Source organism: Netta rufina (assembly GCF_964035555.1).
Source record: "Netta rufina genome assembly, chromosome: 11".
Lineage (NCBI taxonomy): Eukaryota > Metazoa > Chordata > Aves > Anseriformes > Anatidae > Netta > Netta rufina.
The window spans coordinates 14,196,530-14,219,402 of NC_140134.1; the positions used below are offsets into that span (position 1 = coordinate 14,196,530).

Genomic DNA, 22,873 nt, shown 5'->3' on the forward strand with positions numbered 1-22,873 from the left:
TTGTCAGTAATTTCAGGAAATGTGTTGATGTACTGCTTTCCTGCATTTTTATCATGACATTGGAAACAACATAACATACATGTATTAAAACAAAGTATATTAGCAACTTCTAAGCAGATTAATCACAGCACAACTGCACTGTGAACATTTCACCCAAGTTTAATCTAGCAGGTAAAAAACTTGAATAGGATAGAGTGGTTTGCTCTAATTCTTTCAAGCATATTTAGTATCTGGACATGGTCAAGAATCAAGCTACAGCCTAACTTTCCATTTCAAATTTCAAACAGCACTACAATAGCATTACTTACCAGGAGGACTAATTCTACCATTACTGTTCTGCCTTTGAAGATGTTCTTTGTAGCACACTGAACACATGCCATTTGTACGAGGGTTCCCATAAAATCCGCAACCAGTGGAACAAAGCATAGGCACTTGGCTACGGTTGGTTTCTTGAGCCATTTTCCCTTCTTCTACACACCTGAAATTGAGAAATTTCATTTAGAGGCCTCAGGAAAAACTTTTACAGTTCGTGTTTGGAAATCTGGATTTCCCTAAGGTTCATCAAGATCTTCTAGAAGAGACATTTATGGATAACCTTAAACCTTCTTAACAGAATTACCACAAACACCCCTCTTCAATGGTATTTGAACCTCCTATTCTCTAATGGTCCAACTTGTAGATGAGTTATTGACATCTGTCACTCGCTGAGATTTATTTATTTTTTACCAGTTGTGAAAGAAAAAAGTTTCTCACTAAGGAACTAAGTATCTCAACATATTAATTATTCCATTCAAGATCAATTTAGGTCTACCATTTAACACTCCCAATTAAAAATTAGATTGAAGCATAGACGACTTTAATCCTTGCAAGTCAAAACAAAGATAAATTATCAGTATCACTGCTAATCAATGCTTCAAGTAATATCAGTATATATATATCAAAAGCAGAGATAAGAAAATCCAGAGGGAAAGAGGTTTCAAGATATTTGCATATTTTACCAGTTGCCAAGTTATAAAACTAAATTAAACCACAGTCAGAAGTACACCAGGGTAAAAACATTTCCTTTTACATAAGATGCATTTGAAGCCAAATGCTAACAAGTTTCCCATTATTTTGTTTTTAGACAAATATCCTCAGCTCCTCTCACACCCACAACCGTTGCATTTTGTTGTTATTTCCCAAAAGCATAGGAAATTGATACCTCAGAAGTAAATCTCTGGGTTGCAAAGCTAGGAGCAACACAGAACCTGGCCAGTAAGGTGCTCTGCTCTGAGAACCATAAACTACATATAAGACAACGGAGATGTACAGGCAGGAAGACAAAAAAATCTCGGTATTTTATTAACCTTAATTGCAGGTTGAAGCTTATTTCATCTGTTTGACTGCACTCTCCCACCCCAATATAAAAGCATTTGATTTTTGACACACAAAGCCCCCATTGACCTCAAATTGCAGCTAAATTTGATTTTGCTGAAGTATACTTGTGGCTAAAAGAGCACTTTCATGCCTGCCTTTCTCCAGATAACCCTTTTGAACAAAGCTGCAAGTAACGCATGTGGGAATTCAATTCTTATGCTGGCTGAGCCCAACATTACACTTCACTCAAATGGCTTAGCTGAAATTAACACGGGTTTTCTCTGCTTTGGTAACTCAAACCACTTTAAAGGTGAAACCTTACACAAGTCACTCCTGGCATAGTACATTTAAGACTGAACGACTAATTAAAAAACATTTTGGACAGAGTATTTCAACGGCTAATAGAGATTCGGTGTCACAAGGCAAGTATTACACCTTTTAATTTTAGACAGCAGCAGATTAAAAAACTCTACTATACTGACTTTCAAAATTTACCATGGTTCCTGCTCAACAGTTAGCTTCAAGCAGTGTGCAGGAACTCAGTAACAGCACCAGTTACTGCTTATTTTCTTATTCCCCAACACAACTCTTGCTGAAGGGACCAGGTGCTAAAGCAATCACACAATAACAATTTCTAACATGGACTTAGAGCCTGCCCCAATTCAATAAACAAATTGTGAAAGGTGCACAAGGATGCCCAGAAGAAGAACAAGAAAAGCTGGACTGAGTTCCAGCTCAGCCAGCTCCCGAGTTCATTAAGCAGTGGATCCAGCCACCAGGCAAAGCACAAACCAATGGCAGGAAGCTCCAGAACACTCAGATCTCCAAGGGAAGTGCCAGGGATTCTTCTGAAGAGTTCTAAGGAAAGCCACAGGAAACGGAAGATCCTGTATTGGTTGCTAATATTTTGGGGATAAAAATGGAGAAAAGAGTATTGAACTGATGCAATGTTAGGAAGTCGAATGAGAACGGGGTTGAACCTCTCCAATAGCTTGTGGCATTCAGAAGGGGGCCATCACATACACTGCCCCCACCAGCTCTGCTGCTCACCAGGACCTGCACTGACCCACCAACTAGATCCCCAAGCCAGGAAGAGAAGGAAAGCCATCACAAGTCTTCTGGCAGGGCAGTGAGCCCAATCAGTCCATGCACACAAACCAACATAAACAAGCACCACGCTCAGGGGAAACATTTGGGAAGGGATGTGAAGGATGGCATGCAAACAGGCGGGATGCCACACGGGGGACCACCCCTTTTAGCAGCCTGTGAGCTCCGGGGTGAGATGCTTGATCTGATCTACCTAAACCCTAAAGCCACAGAATGCCAAACCAGCACAATAAGCTCTTGTTGCTGAGCTTCTCACTCCCTCTCCCATGCTGTTCCCTCCCTTTCAGTGCAAACAGGCACTGAAACGGATCAAATTTATCAACCTTAGCAAACCAGCCACTTAAACGAGTTGTATCTGTTACGCTTGCTGGGCACAAGAGAAGGGTTAGGGTGGGAGACAGCAGCTGAAGGCACACGGGGAACCACTTGTTCCAGCAACTGAGCGGGCTGAAAGCCTTAGGAAAACCATCGGCCAAAAGCAGGCATTCAGAATACAAGGCAGTTGAGATCCAAGTGCCATGCCTCGGTGGTATTCCTGCCCCACAACTCGGGCAGGAGTCAGACAGCAGCAAGCACTGCAGGGTAGGCCTGCTGCCCTGCCTCTGGGAGCAGCCGCTGAACTGATCCCTGAACAGATGTTTGGGGGGAGCAAAGACCTCCCCCCTCCAGCTCCAGGCTCAACTTCAGAAGATGTGCTTCAAAATAACCCCAAGCAGAGCTACAGACTGGGAGAGGAATGGTTGGAGAGCTGCCAGGCAGAGAAGGACCTGGGAGTGATGGTGGATAGTCGGCTGAATATGAGCCAGCAGTGTGCTCAGGTGGCCAAGAAGGCCAACGGCATCCTGGCTTGTATCAGGAACAGCGTGACCAGCAGGGCGAGGGAGGTGATCATCCCCCTGTACTCAGCTCTGGTGAGGCCGCACCTCGAGTACTGTGTTCAGTTTTGGGCCCCTCGCTACAAGAAGGACATCGAGGTGCTTGAGCGGGTGCAGAGAAGGGCGACGAAGCTGGTGAGGGGCCTGGGGAACAAGTCCTACGAGGAGCGGCTGAGGGAGCTGGGCTTGTTCAGCCTGGAGAAGAGGAGGCTCAGGGGTGACCTTATCGCTCTTTTTAGGTACCTCAAGGGAGGCTGTAGCGAGGTGGGGGTTGGCCTGTTCTCCCATGTGCCTGGTGACAGGACGAGGGGGAATGGGCTTAAGTTGAGCCAGGGGAGTTTTAGGTTAGATGTTAGGAAGAACTTCTTCACTGAAAGGGTTGTGAGGCACTGGAACAGGCTGCCCAGGGAAGTGGTGGAGTCACCATCCCTGGAAGTCTTCAAAAGACGTTTAGATGTAGAGCTTAGGGATATGGTTTAGTGGAGGGCTGTTAGCGTTAGGTTGGAGGTTGGACTCGATGACCTTGAGGTCTCTTCCAACCTAGAAATTCTGTGATTCTGTGATTCTGTGATTCTGTGATTCTGTGATTCTGTGAAAACTGTCTCTAATTCCTCATGCAGGAAGACCCACGACGTCGCCGAGCCCAACCATCACGTGTAATGGGGGGCTGTCAGGGAAATTGCACCTTAGCAGGGCTGTGAAAGGGGTAATCCTGCCTGCACAACCCCGGCCCCCGCTGTGCCTTCCCACCCCTTCCTCTGCACTGGAGCCGGCAATCACGAGGTGAGTCAGAGCAGCTCGTTCATCCGATGGAAAAACAGCAATATTTATGCTGCTGGACTGGATAGCCTGCAGATCTGACAGATGACCAACTCGAGAACCAACACAGGGCACAAAGGAAGTGACAAGGTTAAAAACAGGACGGCCCCTTCGAGTGGCAGCAGGCCATTACTGGGGATTAAGCTGCTGTACAACACATGCCAAGCACATACCCTAGCTGTACTTTCAAGTCTGGTCTCCCAGCTTGGCTTGAGTACAAAACTGGAAGAAACTCCATAGCTGCAGTGACAGTAAGGTCTTGGGACCAATGTGGCTGCGTATATGTCCCCCTCGGAGGTGTCACAGAACAAGCGTGGAGCTTTTAACACTGCTGGAGGGGTTTCCAGGCTCTGCCTGTTCCCTGCAAGCTGTGCTAGCACAATGCTCATAGGGTCACCCTGATACTCTGAATGTAGAATTGATTCATCTTTAATAAAACAACACTTTTTACAATATTTTAAGCATGTTACCTGCTGTGCTTTATGGTATAGCTGTATAACCAGTCATACGAGCACTAATGCGAGGGAAGTGTACTAGAGGGAAGGCCAAGAGCCTTACACAATCTTCCCCCAACACAACCCCAGAACATCCACTTTGCTGAAGATTATGGAGGAGACGGCCTCTTTTTGCATTAGCTAGAAATTGCTAAACTTAAGCTGAGATTACCTCTGGTAATTTTTATTACTGCTCAATTCAAAAATACTCTTTGTTGCCAGTATAAGTCTGCAGCGCTGTGTGCTACCATGCTAAATCCCTCTTTTCCTACCAATTCAGAGTAAAATCTGCCCATTTCTGTTAGCCTTGCCATATACAGATACCTTCCTGTATCTGTGAGGCCTGACTCACTGAAATCTCACACTAGCCTGCTGACACAGGTCCCACCATTCCCTCCTCTCCAGCACACGTCCGCAGAGGGTCAATTACTCTGCATACCAAGCAGCAACCACGAGGAACCATATAAAGGACATTAGTGATTATAATCATAACACATATACAGAGCTGAGGCTGTGGAAACGTGAGAGCTGGTTAAATCTGCTGGACGTCAGGCTCGCTGTCAGGAGAGATGCCTCTTCCAATACTCCACAAAGCAAGTAGTAAAATACTTACGCACGTCCTTTCCCCATGGAGCAAGCACCATGATACTCGGCTTTTTCTTTTTTTTTATTAATTAAAATGTTTATATGATACGAGTTTCAAATAACCAATACTCTAGCTTTACAGGCTTGAATCATTAATCAGTAAGATCAGAGAGCAGCATTTAGTAGGATTAAACACATACGGTTTAGAAATAATCTTTTTTTTCCCCCCTTCCTCTCAACAAGAAGAGAAAAAATCCTACCTCTGCAGTCAGCTCTCTCTTTATCTGTCTTCCCCTAAGGAAAAGATCCCAAATTCAAGTTCTCCTTAAACTCCCTTTCCATTCTGGGATGTCCAATTGAATGGCATTTATTCTGTTTCCCTTCTAAACCTTTTCTAATTACCATTTTTGTTGTCCTGTTCAACACTGTCTACACTGAGGAAAATCTCCAGGAGGTGCACAGTGCAGGCAATTCCTACTCCACCACTGGCACTTTAAGTTGCGAGCTTGTGTTTGCCATCCCTGCCCCATCAACCACCCCTGAAGTACGCTCCTAAAATCCGTTACTGGTCTGAGAAGGATCCCTCCCAAATGCCAACGCTGAAGCTAAGGAGACCACCCAGCAGCACTCGGCTGCTTTGGCTGCGGTAGCAAACCCAAACGCAGCCTGAAGCGCTCCAATGCCAGCTTCAAAAATACTCCTCAAAGAGAAAGCAGAGCATTTAGTTCAGGCTCCTCTCCTCACTGTCAAGGACGATGGATCAGTGCACTGACAGATTTCAACTGACACTCATCTCAAATCACTTAAAGGATGAGTCCAATTCTTAAACAAGTGATTAGAATATTCCCTCCTCTATCATAATCACCTTTATAATGGAACGGTTCAACGCTGATTTAACAAGCACCAGTGCTAATGGTCATCTTCCCCTTGTGCTAACGAAGCAAGGATGTAACTATAAAAATGGAAATTGTGCTGCTTAAACGTACAAACCTTCATCCCAGGCCCAAACAAAAGCGAGATATGAAGTTGGGTAGACTAAAAGTGCATTTACTTCTATAGCACATGCTGGCATGCTTATCTAATGCCACCTGTATCACCATAGGAAAAAGGCATGTTAGTAAGAAAAGTAATAAATAGGAAATGCATTCCTCTACAGGAATATCAAAACAAATGGCAAATAAAGGCCTAAGCAAAGAGCTCTGTCAAATCTTGCTGCAGAAATTTCCAAAGGGCTGTTAGAGGATACCAGTCCCCTGCAGAACCCACAGAAACAGGGAATGGCTGCTCAGGTGTCACGCTGAAAGCAGGACGTTGCTCAGGGTATAAAGCCCTAGAAGAGTGAATCAATAGAGAGTTACAAAATAGTCCTGCTTTCTCTTTACTCTTCTGCTCTCTCCCAAAAGGCTCCAATTTACATTCACAGAGCAGATACTTGTAGCTGCTTTAAGGCATTGCCATGTCCCAGCAACTTGCTAGGGAGCCAAGAAGAACTGGCAGATTTGAATAGGGGCCTCAGTCATTAAGGCTCAGCCCAGCTTTCTGGTTGCAGTCAGACATGTCATTTCATCTACAGCTCACCCTGGCTAAAACACTCCAGCTGGTTCAGATTTGCCAGCGTAGCTGCACGCAGAGTTACACTCTGACCCAGTTTCATCAGAACGCTCTGGGTTAAAAAAAAGTGAATATGGTTAAGGACCAACTGTGCAAGCAGACCTGTAAGGGCAGTGACCTCTTTGTTCATGTAGCAGCAGAACACACAGCTGCTGCATTTTTCAAAACACAGGAGTTATCTAACTTCAACACCCAGAGAATCCCTGCGTTTTAAAGCTTTCAGTTGACTCCAGTAGGCCCTGAGTCCCCCTTCTGCTCAGAACTGAATGCAGCTTTAAATTGCAACTTGAGCTACTGAAGCAGATTTTATGTAATGGCTTAATATTGAAAACATAATATTCAAACTAGTGACCAAAGACTTGCGTAACGTGTTCTTGCAACTCACTTGACAAGTCATCTAATATCTACTTGTGTTCCAGTCTATTCCTGTTGAACAGCTTTTTATTTTTGTTTCATGCATAGACTTATTTTAGGATAAAAACAAGCACTTATATTAGACACTCCCTGCAGAAACTTTACCAAAAAAAATGGAAAGAGTTATAGGAGGTCTTTTCTCCAATTCTAATTCCAAGTAGCTAGCTAGTTCAGATCTTTCAATACAAAAATTATAATTAAAAGTGAAGTCTGGACCCTCGAGAAAGCTACGCTCACCCTACAGCATAAATCCCAGCTTTAAGACGGGAGCAAGACTGTTTACTCACACAGCTCAGAATCACACTGGTAGAGGAAGCCACAACAAAGTGCAGTCTCAGAGACAGAAGGTGGACAGAAAGCACAGAGCACAGGTCTTACAAAGGGAAGGAACATCAGCAACTTTCATAACTGCTCTGAGGCAGAGTATGGCACTGACAGCGTTACATCATTGCACAACCCAGGAACACTGGGTATAGACAAAGCCTCCAGTGTTAAGGAGTTTACATTGTTAACTTCAGCTGCCTGCTGTCATACTCAAGGTTACACGAGGAACAAGAAAACATTTCAGGACCACCTCTTTGCTCTTAGTAGGGAAGAATAAAGGTGCAGATTCAATACTGGTCTCAAGAAGATCGTTGATAAGGATTCAGCTTTCCATGCTTGTCTGCATACACTATTAATAGATGTTACTTTGTTTACCTGTGGCCACGTTCAACCCTTGCAAAGTACGGATTACGAGAACCAAAGATTAGCTTCTGTAAAACAAGATACTTTAGAAACTCATTCCCCTCACACAAACACATCAAGTTACTTCCAGTGACCACTAAGTACGTCTACAAGTGGACAACAGAAGCAAGTTGTTCTTGTTTCCAAACCTTTTACTACCTTCACCATACTAAATAAAGTGGCAATCCCATGATGTTCACAACTCTACTGAAAGCTCAATCCTAAAAACAATGAGAATGGTAAGAGGTGTGGTTTACTGACTAGTACAAGGAATCAGATGCCATTTACACAGGATTTCTAAGAGGTAGAGCACAGACAAAAGTTGTTTCATGAGTGTTGGAATTCCAGAAAGCTGCCACAGGGAGCTACAGGCCTTTGGTACCAGATGTTACCCCAGCAGCACCTTACAAGACTATACAGAGTATTGCATTTAAAAACTTCAAGAATCTTCCTATCTTGGATGTGTTTCACACAAAGACTAAAGCAGCAAAATACAACTCAAGATACCAAGGTTTATGTGTTTAGATGTACTAAAAATAATGTTTGGATTTCTTAGTTCATCAAGATTAACACCACAGCTTTATTAGCTTTAGGCCCTTGCGTATGGCATGATCCAAACTTTGTGAGATTCAAAGAGACACCAGTCTGGCAGAAAACCCAACAGCTGCTTCTTTAATTCTTCTCCCCTAGCAGCACAATACCCTTGAAGACATTCCCAGGTAACACAGGAAACTCCAGCGCAGAGAAGTACCTAGCAGCTTTCAGAAGCACCACCGCTAGCTCAAATCTTTGGTCTCTTCAGTGATGACTGTTAGAAAATCTAAGCTGACAAAGCTGCCTTTTCGGAGAGGTCAACCTACATTTAAAAATAAAAAATTAAAAAAAATGCAGAGAACAAAAATCACTTCTCCCATTCAAGAGAAAAAAATAGCAAGCAGCCCTTGGAGCAGGACACACTTGTTTACAGTAACACAGGACAGGGACCTTCAATAAAGATAACTAGTTAAACATTGAAAGCACCAAGAGCAACACAGTAACTACAGTTATTTTGTACAGAGCAAAAGACAACTTTTGAATGAATTACAGACCAAGAAAAGTAAGCAAGAGAAAAGAGCAGGTCATGTTTCTGGAAGCTGCTTTTGTACCGCTATCTCTGGGAGAAGTCCAAGAGGCATATCTGAGGAACGCAGGGAGGACACCGGCCAGCACCCCACTGGTCACGCTGTCCTACCCAAACCACCCTCAGTCAGCACACAAGCCAAGGAGACACAAAGGCTTCTTTCTCCCAAAACGTGAAGGTGCACTTGCTTAACTTAGCCTACCCAGTTCACCTATGATTTGAGACTAGAGGTAGCAGGTTCATTTTTGGAAGATGGCTGTCTCTGTGACCGGACTGCCACAGAAACCTTACGTGAAGTTATTTTGGTGATAGAATATATAAACATGAACAAAAGAGCACAAGTTTTAGGCAGTGCTGCTCAGGCGCCTGCTCAGGAGGAACAACGATTGAGAAGTTACACCCATTAGAAAACCAAACCATCTCAGTAATTGCTTTCCAGCAGCCCGCCACCTCAGCTCGCACAAACCAGTTTCCACCATGCGTAGCAGAACCGGTGTCAAGCTGCAGGAGCTGCAGGCACTGCTTGCTGAGCCCTCTTCTTCCCCTGCACAAACTCTAGAGAGTGCTATCTCATAGCCCTGCTTTGGCATTGAGGTGCCTGGAGCCAAAGAATCCTGCAGGAACCCTCAAGTTACTCTCCATATTTCTATCACAGCTCTATAAATTAAAAGAAGGCATGTCAGTAATCTGTCAGGTTTCAAATAAATTCTCAAAGTGCTCCAGAAATGACAAGACAGCTACTCTGAAACAGGCAAGACAAAGCCACATTTGGCTTGCCTTGGCACCACACAGCGCAGTCAGCCATTTCAGAAATCAGGGGTTGGGTAAAATTAGAAGATCCTAAAATTCCCTACATTCCTTTACGATACCAGACCCAAGTTTAAGGGCCATACATGGAGGGCAACTCCATAAACTCTCTTTCATGCCGTTTCAAAACAGGTTTGGATTTACAAACTGATAAAAATAATACGTAGGAAAGATTCAAACACTTACAAGATTACCCATATAATTACTAAAAGAATAGAAACAGATTCAGTAATCGCTTCTTTTGATATTCAGTGAATAAGTAATCTGCTCACAATACAGCATAAGTTTCACTTATTTTAAGCATATCAAACCCAGAAGAGATAAAAGCCGCTTTAACACGAGTTCCCAAAATAGACAGCTTCTTGCTAACAAAACACCTGTTGCTGAGAACTGACAGTAAGCACAAAACACGTTATAATTTGTTTTTGTAAACAGCACCATGTAGAATTTTAATTAGCTCATAATGCTACAGTTCTGCCTAGGCCTAATGCTCAGGGAGGTCCTGCTCTAATATTAGGGTTCCTAGATGTTAATAAATAAAAGGATCATCATCATCATCACTTCTGGTTAGGGCATCTTGAATTCAACTTAACTTCCAAGAACATTGTGATTATCATGGATGATGTGTTGTTCTATTTAGAATGATGCACCATGTCTAATTTAAGTGTTCAAAATTACACAATACCCTTACTGTGGTTTGATGGGGAATTTAACCTAAAGCTAAAGCCTGTCCAAACAAACAGGGTATTTAGGGACAAGTTTTCGGCAAAAGAGGTATAAGTATAATGTTCCCTGTGGCACAGCTGCATTCCTGGTCTTCTGCAATGCACTTAAATTTAGCCAAGGATTCAAAGGTGCTACTTTGTTTTAACCCCAGTGCGATTCCAGTTCTGTTGTTGTGTCTTTTCAATCAGGAGGGAAGCCAGCTTACATGATCCCAAAGAAGTTACTGAATTGTCTAAATAGTAAAACCAATCACCCTGCACCAAACATACAAAAATATTACACAGCTGAGCAGCAGCCACCGCATTGGGCAACTGATATTTATCCATCCCCTAACATTTACTGCCACGTTGCACCAAATATAGGGCTGTATCAGCTAACTGGTCACACTAACTATGAAGCTGTGTGCCTTTCCTTAGTTTCCTTTCAGCTCTCACTTACACTGCTTGAAACACTGCAACAAGCCAGCAACCAAGTGCAACCAACAAACGTGCATCCAATTTGTACTTCCACGTAACCAGTGCAGTGGTTTCATGGTACGGGTAACTTGGGCTTAATGTCAGCACACCAGGAACTGATTTACCTCGAGGACTTTGTTCTTCCAGAGCCTAGAGTGGTTCCTGCATCTGGTTCGTGGTGCAGCTCTACAGTTCTGTGCTAGCAGAGTCAAGGTGGCATTGCTCTGCCGCAGATAGGTGGAAGTATTGAAGTAGTACTGGAACTCAACTCTAGCCACAGCTCCAGTCATAGTGGAAGTCAAGAAAAGATGAAAGCTGCATATGGCACAAAGAGGCCAGGGTGAAAATTACATACGAGATGCCTTATTGCAGCCTTTACTATCTGAGGTAGTATCAGATTAATAGATGAGTTAAATAATCCAAAATTCACCAAGTATAAGGCAATTTCCTTTCTGAAGGTTTCTAAAACTATACCACTTGCTCAGATGGAGGGGTTGTCACAGCATTTAGGAAAAGCTTAAGAACTATTGGAAGAAACTTAACTGAGGACAACTGGCGTTTTTCCCATTGCCATCACAGAACAGACAATCAGTTTTTTTCTCCTTCTTTTCTTAGCCCATACAGAACAGACCGCATAGATTTCAGTTACTCAACCTGAGCAGGACAAAAGCCAGAGCTAACTGCCAGCTTTCGAGTAAAAGTCTACGTTGCAGGCATTGTGCTTTAATCACACTTTTTACTTAGTAATAGTCACTTCAGGTACAACTCTGACCTGCTTTTCTGACAGCCAAGTTTGCTATTCGTTCTGTTTTCAGACTAGATTCAACTCCATGAGCAGGCATTTCTAGTACGAGGTCTCCCCCGCTCACTGTCCAGAACACTCAGATCAGCAAGTTAAGAGCACAATAGCCTAAAAATAGCATGGCTGGATGCCACTGTCTCCCATTTAATATGATGGTACCTTTGTACAGAGTTCTTTTTACAATTCTACAAAGAAAAATACAGCCATAAATAGCTTTAAGGGAGGGACTTGTATCCAAAGGACTGAGCTGTTAAACAGTGCTTTGGGATTCCCCCTTTTTCATCCACCCATATGAGAAGAAATTTGCATTTTGAACAATAATTCTTTAAATACATCTAACTTCTTCTCTTGCCATAGTGATTGTATTCTGCCAGAGAACAGATCGACACATGACAGAGTAACAACACCTTCAGAGAAAGGAAAATTCACGATCTAAAGGAGAAGTACAAAATCACAGAAAACAAAAGCCAGATCTCACTTCAATTACTTTGCCTGGCATACTAAGACCTCTTCATCTATTCTAATGTGTGATACAGAACCTGCTCAGAAGACATCAAACCTCATTTTGTGCAACTGCATGGCTTTCTATCACAGCACTCATTCCCTTTCATTCATAAATACTGGCCAACAGGACTTCTATCAGGAAGCACTGGAAAACAGGACACAATATACCCCATTTATTAAGGCATAAGCTCAGAAATACATGGGAGATCAGCAAGACCAGAGCCCTTCAGTAAGCCCTACAGACACATTCACATGCATCACAGCTTCAGCTGCTACATTACATTAGGCTAATTCCGTGAGTACCATTTGTTTTTCAAGCTGTGGCAATGCACTGGCATTGTCTCCCAGAAACATGTCTCACACTCCTTTTCTGATGGGAACACACACACACACACAAATTACCACTGCTGAAGAATATTTGTATCCCTTGCATAAAAATCACTAATTTCACTCATAACCCTGGATTTTAAGAGAAGACTTCCTCCTATTTTAATAAATAGCACTGATGCTGCCTAAGAAAACCCAGCAATACCACAACATGCCTTTTACTTTGTATGTGCCACCCTGCACAAGTTCACCAGATAGAGCTATCAGCTCATACAAAGAAGTTTCAGCAAACTCTTCATCTCAGGCCTTGACAGTTTGAGAAATTAAGGTGTCATAGCTGCATCAAGGACAGAAATATTCCTCAACAGAACAGACTGATATTTCAAGCATTTTGGCTGTGCAAGGGGGGATCTGTGGTAAAAGACAGAAGGATAAGTAGGTAACAACTAATCAGGGATTTATTTAGATACAGAATGACTAGGTATAAACTTAAGACCATGGGTCACATTGTGACTTTGAAGAACAACAAGCTAACTCTTGCAATAGGATCAAAAAACAGCCAAAAGTTTCACAGACACTAGGTTAGAGAAAAGCAAATGCAGGACGGCAACAATCAACTAAGTGACTGAAGTGTGAAATTAGACTTAAGTTTTGGGCTTGTTTGTTTGTTTTTCTTGTGTTTGTTTGTTGACCCTCCTCCTGCCTCCAAAAAAAAAAAAAAAAAAAAAAAGTTTAAAAGCTAGTCAGTTACTCCATTGCTATGCTCAAGAATTTTCAATTGAAATCAAAGCCCTACGCCAAGTTTGACTAGACTTATTAGGAAGGCAAAATATTCATGCACTGCTGCTGGGCCAGTCCACAACAAATCAAATACTCCTTGATCTGAGTATCGGTCTCAGCCTCAGCACAGTTTGTCACACTCAGCTGACAGTGTTTATTATGTAACTAATGACACACTTACCTTGACCTATCGTTACTAATGCCTCCTTCCTGCTCTTCCAGGATACTTTAAACAAAGCCCATGAAAACATACTGATATTCAAAACAACCCAGTTGAGCAATTCTAAAGTCTCTTCCCTAAAAAATTTTCTAGGTAAGTCCGCCCATGTTGACACTGTTTTTTCAGGTATGAAATCAAATGGTTTTGATATCATAAGCCCTAAAATAATTATTTTTCTGGTTACTTTTTCCCAAGATAATAACATTTGGTTGATAGCTAATTCTAATTAGTTCCTACAAAATCACTTATTCAAGGACTGAACACCAATACCCAACAGTACACCATACTAACATGATATTTGGATGGTGGAGGCCCAGCCCCAGAAGTCTTGTAGATTTCACTTAGGAAACTAACTAGGCAGGAAGAACAACCTGCAAGTGTTTCAGTTTCTAGACACAACACAGGCACTTCCTTTGCCCCTGCCTTGATAAGGCTCTAATACAAGACGATTCTGTTGCACAGAAAATGTTCTACTACATGGTAAAGTTACATTGCACTAAAGACGCTGATTCCCTATTATTAAAAAAAAAAAAAAAAAAAAAAAAAGCTTAAATTCACACAGGAGATAAGACAATTTCATCCTTCTTTGCAGCCTCATCTGCCCTGCCCTCAAGAAACAGCATGATCAACAACTGGTTAAATGTTTTCTTCTGACACTCTAACCCAAAGATAAGACTTGTGTATAAAAAGGCATGAAACTGCCCAATTTACTTACAGAAGCTCTGTAGTTTTGCCTGTAAAAGCAGTGATGCTCTTTTGCCTCTCACCTCCCAAAATTTAAAGCCTTCAGTGTCAGCAGCTAAAGCAACTGTCTTCCCCGTGCAGTATTTCCATCAGCCTGATTTTGTACATATATCCAGTGGCATACGCTGTTTAGCCTTCTGCCTTGTCCAAGCTAATGGTGAGAAGTCAAGTCATTGTTTGAAAAAAACAAAACACGCCCAACGCAAAACATTTAAACAGGCCAAGAGCACCTCACTTCTGTTCTCAAAAATCCTGCTATTAAGCTTCCACATTAATTTGATAATGAAGTTTATATTTGTTTCCCTAATCCTTCACATGGACAAAAATGCATTAGCCCTGTGAATCACAGGACGCACCAGCGCGGTGTTGTCTTAAACCCTGGGCTAGTTAAACGTTCAGGTGGTTGTCAGGGCCTGCCAAGTCAGCCGCACTGTTTATAGTTTCGTTCTACAGATACAGGATTATTACATTTCAGACTGACAAATACCATACCCTGAAGGTTAGAGTGCTGTGACACAAATATATCCTGACAGGGCAGAACGGCTGAGCAGGGGTGGTCTTCAGCTTGGAGACCGGAGTTTTGGCTTCTGTAAGATTGCTGAAGCATTAAGTTAAAGGAAGAGCCATACATTTAATGAAACTGTTGCTTAAAAAGGAACTATTTTTAGGAAATACTCAAATGCAAGAGTTCATTTGTTTAAGTAATACTCAAAACATTTTCTTAAGTTGATCTAAATGGAACAGAAGATGGATGAAGTTAGGATTTAACTTGGTTTATCTCTATGTATAATTTAATAGCTAGAAAAGTTACTTTTCTGATGCACAAAACCTGAGTTTCTGTCAACAACCGCAGAATGCACAAGCAAATACAACTTGATTGAGGAGAAACAATTTTTACACTGTCAAGGCTTTGTTTTTGCTAATCTCTATTTAACTCAAAAGCCCTATAAACACAGTTGGAAGGGATCTGTTAAAAATATATCACCCCACCCCTTCAATTAAGGGCTGAGAAGCTTATGACACATCTGAGACATCCAACAAGAATAGGGAAGAAAGACTTAATGTTCCTGATATTTCTAAAGGTAAAAAAAAAAAAGGCAGGTTTAAAAAAACTTAAACCTTTCATGCCTCTGTTAAATGGATTTTAAAGCAAGGACAGTCCCTTACCTTAGCTGTTTTTATTCCTTTGTTGGTGATGTGTAATTAACTGCTTATTTTCACAAAACCTTACTACAACGTAAACATCACTGGCCTGATCATCTGCCCCACCCAGACCAGGCTCCACACCAGAGGACAGCAGCCATCTCCCCGAGGAGCCTTGTATCTGTCCACCAGGGCCACACCTCCAGTACCAACCTTCTCTGCACCAGCACGGCTGCAACGATCGCCAGCTACTCACCCCTATACCGCGTCTCTCCTAGGAACTGCAATGAAACCTGTTAGCAGGCATAACCCACGTCTAAAACCATGGACAGATGTCCCTTTTTGGTACGGCTGAAGGTCTGTGAGATGACATTATTCACCCACTTCCCTCCCTTCTGCCTTGGGCATGAAGCAATTAGCAGAAATGATCCCTGAAGCACTTGGGGAACACGGGGAGGAAGAGTAAGGGAAAAGAGCCAGTTGGGTTGGCTCGAGCCACTAATTTAAAACAATTTAAGCGAGCCTAGTTGGCTTCGCCCCCAGCGCCCACAGGACCCACTGCGCTGGGAGAGCAGCAGGAGGCACCACACAGAGCAAAAGGCACTCGGCAACAAGCAGGGCCCTGGAGCCCACCTGGCTCTTTGCAGGGTGGACAGCTGCCCTCCCTAAGGCAACCGGCATGTTCTACAACGACTGCCCCAGGGGAGGTGCACAGCCTTCTCCAGGAAGCATTAAATGGAAACAGAGTGTGGGGTGACCATCCCAGCAAGCAGAAAGCCACCCATGTCACAGCATCAGGAAGAGGTGCCAGCAGAGGAGAGAGCACAGGTCCTCTCCGCCTCACCAACAGGGGAGACAAGGTCCGGCCCTGCACTCTGTACCCAGGCTGACAATTCCTGTACAAATCTCTTATTCACATCAGAGATGTATATCCCATCCTGGCGCAAGAAGCAGACATGTAAATCCCACAGCACACAACACATTCACAGCATTTAAGGCTCGCAGATGTAGCATGTGCAGGAGGTTTTTCTGAACAAGGAGTGCTGGAACAACCAATTGGCGCGCGGGGACAACACGCGTCCTGCCAGTGACGGCTCTCAATGCAGGCAAGAAACATTTGCTGTAGCCTGAATACAGAAGTTGTACAGCTGTGCCAGCAAAGTGGTATGTTTATCCTTTAGGGCAGATTTGCTTTCTACAAACAGCCTGCGTTAGAATTGTATACATGTGGTGAGAGAGTTGAGCACTTCACTTCTGCATTGAACACATCAGTAAAATTGGCCCCAGATAAGCTCTTTCCTAACTAAGTTGGGGGGCAGAGGGGACCAGGGTAGAACTGCTACTCATACACCAAGCAGTACAATTCAAGTTGCCTGATGCATGCAGCTTTTCTTCTGTTTTAAGCAAAACCAGCTTTTGACCAAACACAGTATTCAACAGCACACAAATACCTAAGTTTGCTCCAGTTTGTTTGAGCAAGTCTAATGCACGTACTCATACCACGCATTTAGAGGAATGAAAGCAAACTATTCTATTCTTCTTGCCCTCACCCGAGACATGAAACCTAGACACTCAGTCTCGGCCTAGCATCAGTTGTAAAGTTAAGAAATGAATCAAACCCTGGGGATTTAAACGTATATATCCCCTTACGCAAGAGATCTGGCTCACCTCTCGCCTAAAGGACTGTGCACAGTCACTGCTCATTCTACAGAAGCATATCCAAGGTTTAAATATAATCTACAACAAAAAGAAATGCTGTAAACAGAAAGCAAAAGCAAATTAGTAATTCAGACCTATGAGCCACTGAAGTATGGCAAGATGCCAGCGTGTCAAGGTGCTTTGACATATTTTTTAAGAAGTAATCTGTAGCCAGCATTTCTGGAGTAAGCAAAATGGCTCAGTACAAAACTGAAAGCATGGGGTATACTTTAATAGCCACACTTTTGTTTATGTTCGCTACAGGTTTAAACAATAGCTTTCCTTTGCCACTTGGAAGACTGCTGCTCAGTTTTCACAGCCATTCTTCTGTCATCTCGACTAATCATACAAATCCCGTCAAACTCCTGACTTAGTCTCAACAAGTATTAGGGCCACGAGTATTTCTTTCCAGTTCCCAGGAGCAGCCGTGTAGAGACACAATGTTTGTTCTATTATTATTTTTTTTTTAAATAAACAACAGGAAATATTTAGGGAAGCAAGAAAATATAATCATTGCTCTGAAAGCATTGTTCTGTATGTGGCCTCGTCTAACATACTTGTCAAAGATACCAAAAGGATGACGATTAAAACAAAAAAGTCTTCATTCTCATTAAAAGCCCCGACTTCCTGACTCGCCACTTCCTGCTCTCCTCCCTCTCGCCCTCATCCCATGCCACCCGTGGCAAATCACACTTGTCCTCTTCCCAAAGGTCTTTCAGAGGCACCAAGGATCGCTAAAAATAGTGCTGGGAAGGCCTTAGATGACACACCTGGCGCAGAAACTAAAAATAATCTCCCCTCGGAGCAGACACCCGCTACGGTCGGACAACAGAGGATTCCCGAGAGCCAAACCCGCTCCCCCCCAGCTGGCTGGAGGGGCAGCAGCTGCCCTGGGGGCACCACCACAATTCCCCTGCCCGTGTCCGTGAGCACAGCCCCGAAGCCGAGGAGAAAGGAGGCGGCGAGCCGCGCTCCGTGCTCGCAGTTCGCAGCGATCTTTGTTCTGCACGCCGAGGACCTGCCAGGCGTTCCTGCGAGCGAGAGGGAGCAAAGCCCGAGACAACAACGGCGGAGCGGGGCTCGGCGGCACAACAATGGGCCATTTGAGACAACACCGCCCGCAGCAAACGCTGCCGCGGGCCGGCCCCGCAGCGGCTGTCACGGCGAGCTGCCCCGCAGCCGGGCACGACCCCAGGGGCCGGAGCTGGAGCCGCTGCGGCTCCCCCCGGGGCTCCCGGCCGTGCCCGAGGCCCCCCCCCCCCCCCCTCCGCCTCCCCGCTCCCGCCGAGCCCCCCGGCAGCCGGGCTGCTGCCCGCCGAGCCCCTTTTGTTCTGCTTGCCGGCCGGCGGGGGGGCGCTAGGACCCGGCCGCGAGGGGAAGGTGCCTACCGCCGCCCGGCTCCCCGCTCCGACCCCGGCTCAACTTCACTTCTTGCTCCCGCGGGGAGGGGGGGGGGGGGAGGGGGGGGAGAGCTCTCCTGGCGCAACCCAGCCTGCGCGCGCCGCCTCCACCGCGATTGGTGGAATGAGAGGAAGGCACCGCCCCGCCGGCCCGGCTCCGCGCTGCGATTGGCGGAGCGGCGCGTCTGTTAGTTAAAGAACTTTTTCCTCGCTAGCAGGTTCGGTTGAGGCAGCGCTTCGAGCACCCCCCCCCCCCCCCCCCGGTGCTGTGTGTGTGTGGGGGGGGTGGCTCTTAAAGGGGCCGCACCCCTCCACCGCCCTCCACGGGAGGCAGCGCCGGGAGCCGCGTCCCCCCCAATTCCGGGGGTCCCTCCCCGGGGAGCAGCGGCACCTCCGCGGCCCCTCCGCCGCCCCCGGCCGGGGAAGGGCCGGCCCGGCTAAAAATAGGCTCGGCGGCCGCTGGCAGGAGGCTCCCGGCGCTGCGAAGCGTGAGTCAGCACGGCCAGAGGCGGGCGGCGCCTCGGGGGCAGCGGCTGCGGGCGCTGCTGGAAACTTGGGGGGGGTCGCTGAGGCCCGATGGAGAGGGTCAGGCAGGGGAAGCTCAGGCGCTGGTCTGCAGGGACGTGCTGGGTTTGTGCTGAGCGAGGGGGAGAGGAGAAGTCCTTCACAGGACAGTTCTTGCCTCCAGGGACACGCTGGAGATGGCTGTGCTGCCATACAGCCCCTCACTTTCCCAATGCAGGTTAGTCAAGCTCAAACAGCTTAGCACGCGGTGGTTCCCACCGAAAAGAACAAAAAACACCGTCAAGAAGGACATCTGATTCCTCTAGAGCAGTCACGTAACCTGTCCCGTGCTGCCTTCTCTTGTAGAGCGATGTATCGCCCCGCAGAGCCAAACTGAACTGGAAAGCAGCAGTTCGTACAGCTGTTAGGTTAATGAGCACAAAGCATTGCAAGACTGGAGTTAACTTTAACAAGATTTACATAACTTCCCCCGCAGAACCTAAAACGAGCTGTAAGAACCAGACGTTAACCCTTACACTTGAATCCTGCCCTGTACGTGAGCCAGGACTTCAACAGTGCTTTAGGAAGTCAGCTGGCCCCCTGAGGATAGCTGTGGGGCCGCTTGCAGGACACTGCTGACCAAACGCTATCAAAGCAATCAAATCCAAGCACACAGTTCATGCAAATAAAACGCACCAGGAAAGCGTCCTCCAAGAATCTCAGTGACCAATCCTGGAAAGCTTCAGTGCAGAGCACATTAACTTTAGGCCCATAAAAACAACGTCAGAAGTCACCAATCTTATCACCCGAGCTGCCCAGTAATGGCAGAGGACATGACAACCCTAAAGCCACTCTTGTTGTTTGGGTACTTTCAAAAGGAAAAAAAAAAACAACTATGTATTAACCTGCAACTGTCTGGCTCTGTGTGTTATTACAGAAGTCTAACCACCTGGCAGCTGCAACAGTGATGAAAAATAACTTTTATCATTGAACAACGCAACTCATACTTCTGTTAAACAGGCAGCTAGCAGCTCCTTATCGCTACAAGGGAGAAGTTTCATTCCTCTTTCTCCCCATCTTTCCCCTCCCAGCCATGCAGCCTGGCCTACTGCCTTACTACAGCTCTGGTGCTCATCAGCCCCTTCCATGCCCCTCTGACTCACTGATCTGGCAGGAGCTTGGCCAGCTTCTGATAAGCAAGAGCATGGCTCACCCAGAGCATCCAGGAAATGGCAAAGCAGATTCTCCTCTGTTCAAGACTGACCTCCTAGATTTGTTAGTCCCTCTTCAAAAAACAAAAAACAAACAAACAAAAACAAACAAACAAACAAAAAAACCACCACTGTCTTACTAAGAATGCTCCAGGAGTAATTTGCTACCCTCGCAAAAGTAATAGAACCCAAAAATCTGTGAAATAGGGGATCAAAACTAGGTTCACAGTTAGCCCTGCCTCACTGAACCAGAATTCATGGGTACACACATCTACTTTTACATGTTGGAAATCCAAACATATATAGAAAATGCTGCTCAAGTTGTTATCCCATGCTGAAGATGAACTAGTAGAACTGAACACTAAAAAACTCAATTTATAAGCTCAGTTTCTGCAAACAAGTAACCTATTTTCCCTGAAAACACAGGCACATTTGGGAGGAAGTGCAGAGGCATTTTTAGGTCTGGGCTCAAGTTAGGCCAATATCTTACAATATCTTTAGTAACACACAAAAACATGAAACAGCAGATTGCATCTGCGAGTACACTAAACAGGGAAGCTTTGACAGCAGCATAAAAAAGATTCGGTTTGCTGCCACTGAACTTTGCTCTGAGGACAACAACAAGAGAGAGCACCTGACTCTCATTTGACTATTGTAATCATGGAGCAGCTAAAAGCCCATTTGTTCTGCAATCTTACATATACAGAAGACAGCAAGTTTGGAGGACTTGACAGCTCAAGAGATCAAGAACAGAGCCTTTCATCTTTAAGTCACCAGTTCAAACAGAGACCAGAATAGTAGCGATCAAAAGCTACATGTGATGGCTGTTCAGGGATTAGATAAAGAGATGGCTACTGGCTCTCCAGTTCCCAAAAGATCACTGTGAAGCACACCAGCTTTCCTCACAATTTGCACCTGTTTTCCACCGTCTTGAATACAACAGAACTTCTGGATTTTGTACACGTTAATAAGTAGCACAGTAACAGAACTGGTGCTTTCACACACTGAACTTGTATTGTAGAAAAGGACTTTACCCTCTCCTTGTCAATTGTGTCAGCATTACAGTATGTGCTGATTTTTTTAAAACAATTACAGCTCTGTCTTTTAGATTATTTATTATTATTAGAAATAGCTTTAAGTTGAATATTTAGTTGAATATTGTTTTTGTATCCTCAGATGTTGCAATACTTGTTTACAAACTCCAGTTCCCATAAACTTGCTGTATAAGATTTTTTGCAAGTATAGAAATTTAGAAGCACATAAGCATAGGAATTTCAGAACTTTGCCATTTAAGAAACAGCTCTGAGAAGTTGGCATTTTTTATCTTTTTTTTAATCAAACCTAAACAAACTGCCTACATACAGAAGGAAAATCCCTGCATGATAAAAGAAACATTCCCTTTTTGTATTCTTACACATTCTTCAATATATCAGTGTGCAGTTTCTTGAAAGTCACTTAGTGGTAGCCTCTTTCCAGCCTGCTTTTACTTTAAAGAGTCTGCAACAAGTACCTGGAATTTCAAGGCAGGACAGGCAAGATGAAAACAAGGTCTCAGTATGTGTTGACTGAAGGTTCTGAAGTACAGGTTTGTTGCCCTGGTACAAATACCACTACCAAAAGCAATCTTCTACACTACCCCAGCAAAACAAAGCTCCATACTTGCGGTAGCATATTACTTCGTGAGAATAAAGTTGCTGGTAGCAAGCCAAAGTCCTAGAAACTTCAGTATCCTTAGCAGCAACTAAGGAGGCCCTTGCATACAAAGAATTCAGCTTGCTACTCCAAGAGTCTAGAGAGTGCAACATACCAGACTGATGAGATTTCAGTAAGCTTGAAGAACTTCCTGAGATTTCTCTTGCTGCTTTGAATCCAAGATGTATTACCGCACTGTGATAATCAAATCTGGAAATAACAGAAAAAGGTACATGTGGTAAATATCAGGTCTTCATCAGAGAGAGCTGGTTAGTTGCCTGGATAACCGTATTTACGCACCCAACATTCCCCTGGAAGTTCAGGCAGCTATCTCAAATCACCCAAAGGTTAGCATGTTAAATTCCAACTGCTTCCTTCTGCACAGGGAGTAAGCCATTAAGAAAACAGCTTTCATTTCCTCCCCCCCCCCGCTTTTTTGTTCCACTCTTATCTCCTGGCTTATAAAGCTGCAAAGCCGTAATGAGTCTTAATCACTCAGCAGTCACCATATTGCTATTATGACTTTTTTTTTTTTTTAATATATGTATTTTTAAGATCAGAATAGGGAATGACATCTTGTTCAGCTACACAGCTGAGGACTCCAGTGCCAGATGCCACGCATCACTCTCTTCAGAGTACTTGAGAAGGGATCCAGACATTTTGAAAGACTTTTCCTTGTCATCAGGTATCTCTTGGGTAGAAAAAAATGCTGATTTCCATTGAATTTAGCATGCTCCAAGAACATTCTATATA

At 44.4% G+C, this 22,873-nt stretch overlaps 1 protein-coding gene across 2 annotated transcripts in view; it reads right to left on the reverse strand.

Annotated features, from left to right (window-relative positions):
• Positions 1 to 22,873, reverse strand: part of ZFAND6 (zinc finger AN1-type containing 6) — a 38,246-nt gene that overhangs the window by 13,336 nt on the left and 2,037 nt on the right. The window contains exons 1-2 of one of the 2 annotated variants that reach the window (XM_084293341.1): positions 22,236 to 22,324; positions 309 to 478 (exon numbers count right to left, since the gene is read on the reverse strand). In XM_084293341.1, the coding sequence (XP_084149467.1) occupies positions 309 to 459 (151 nt within the window). In that variant the 5' untranslated portion in view covers positions 460 to 478; positions 22,236 to 22,324. Of the gene's footprint in view, positions 1 to 308; positions 479 to 22,235; positions 22,331 to 22,873 lie in introns of those variants that run through there. The other variant, XM_084293340.1, reaches the window with a different exon arrangement.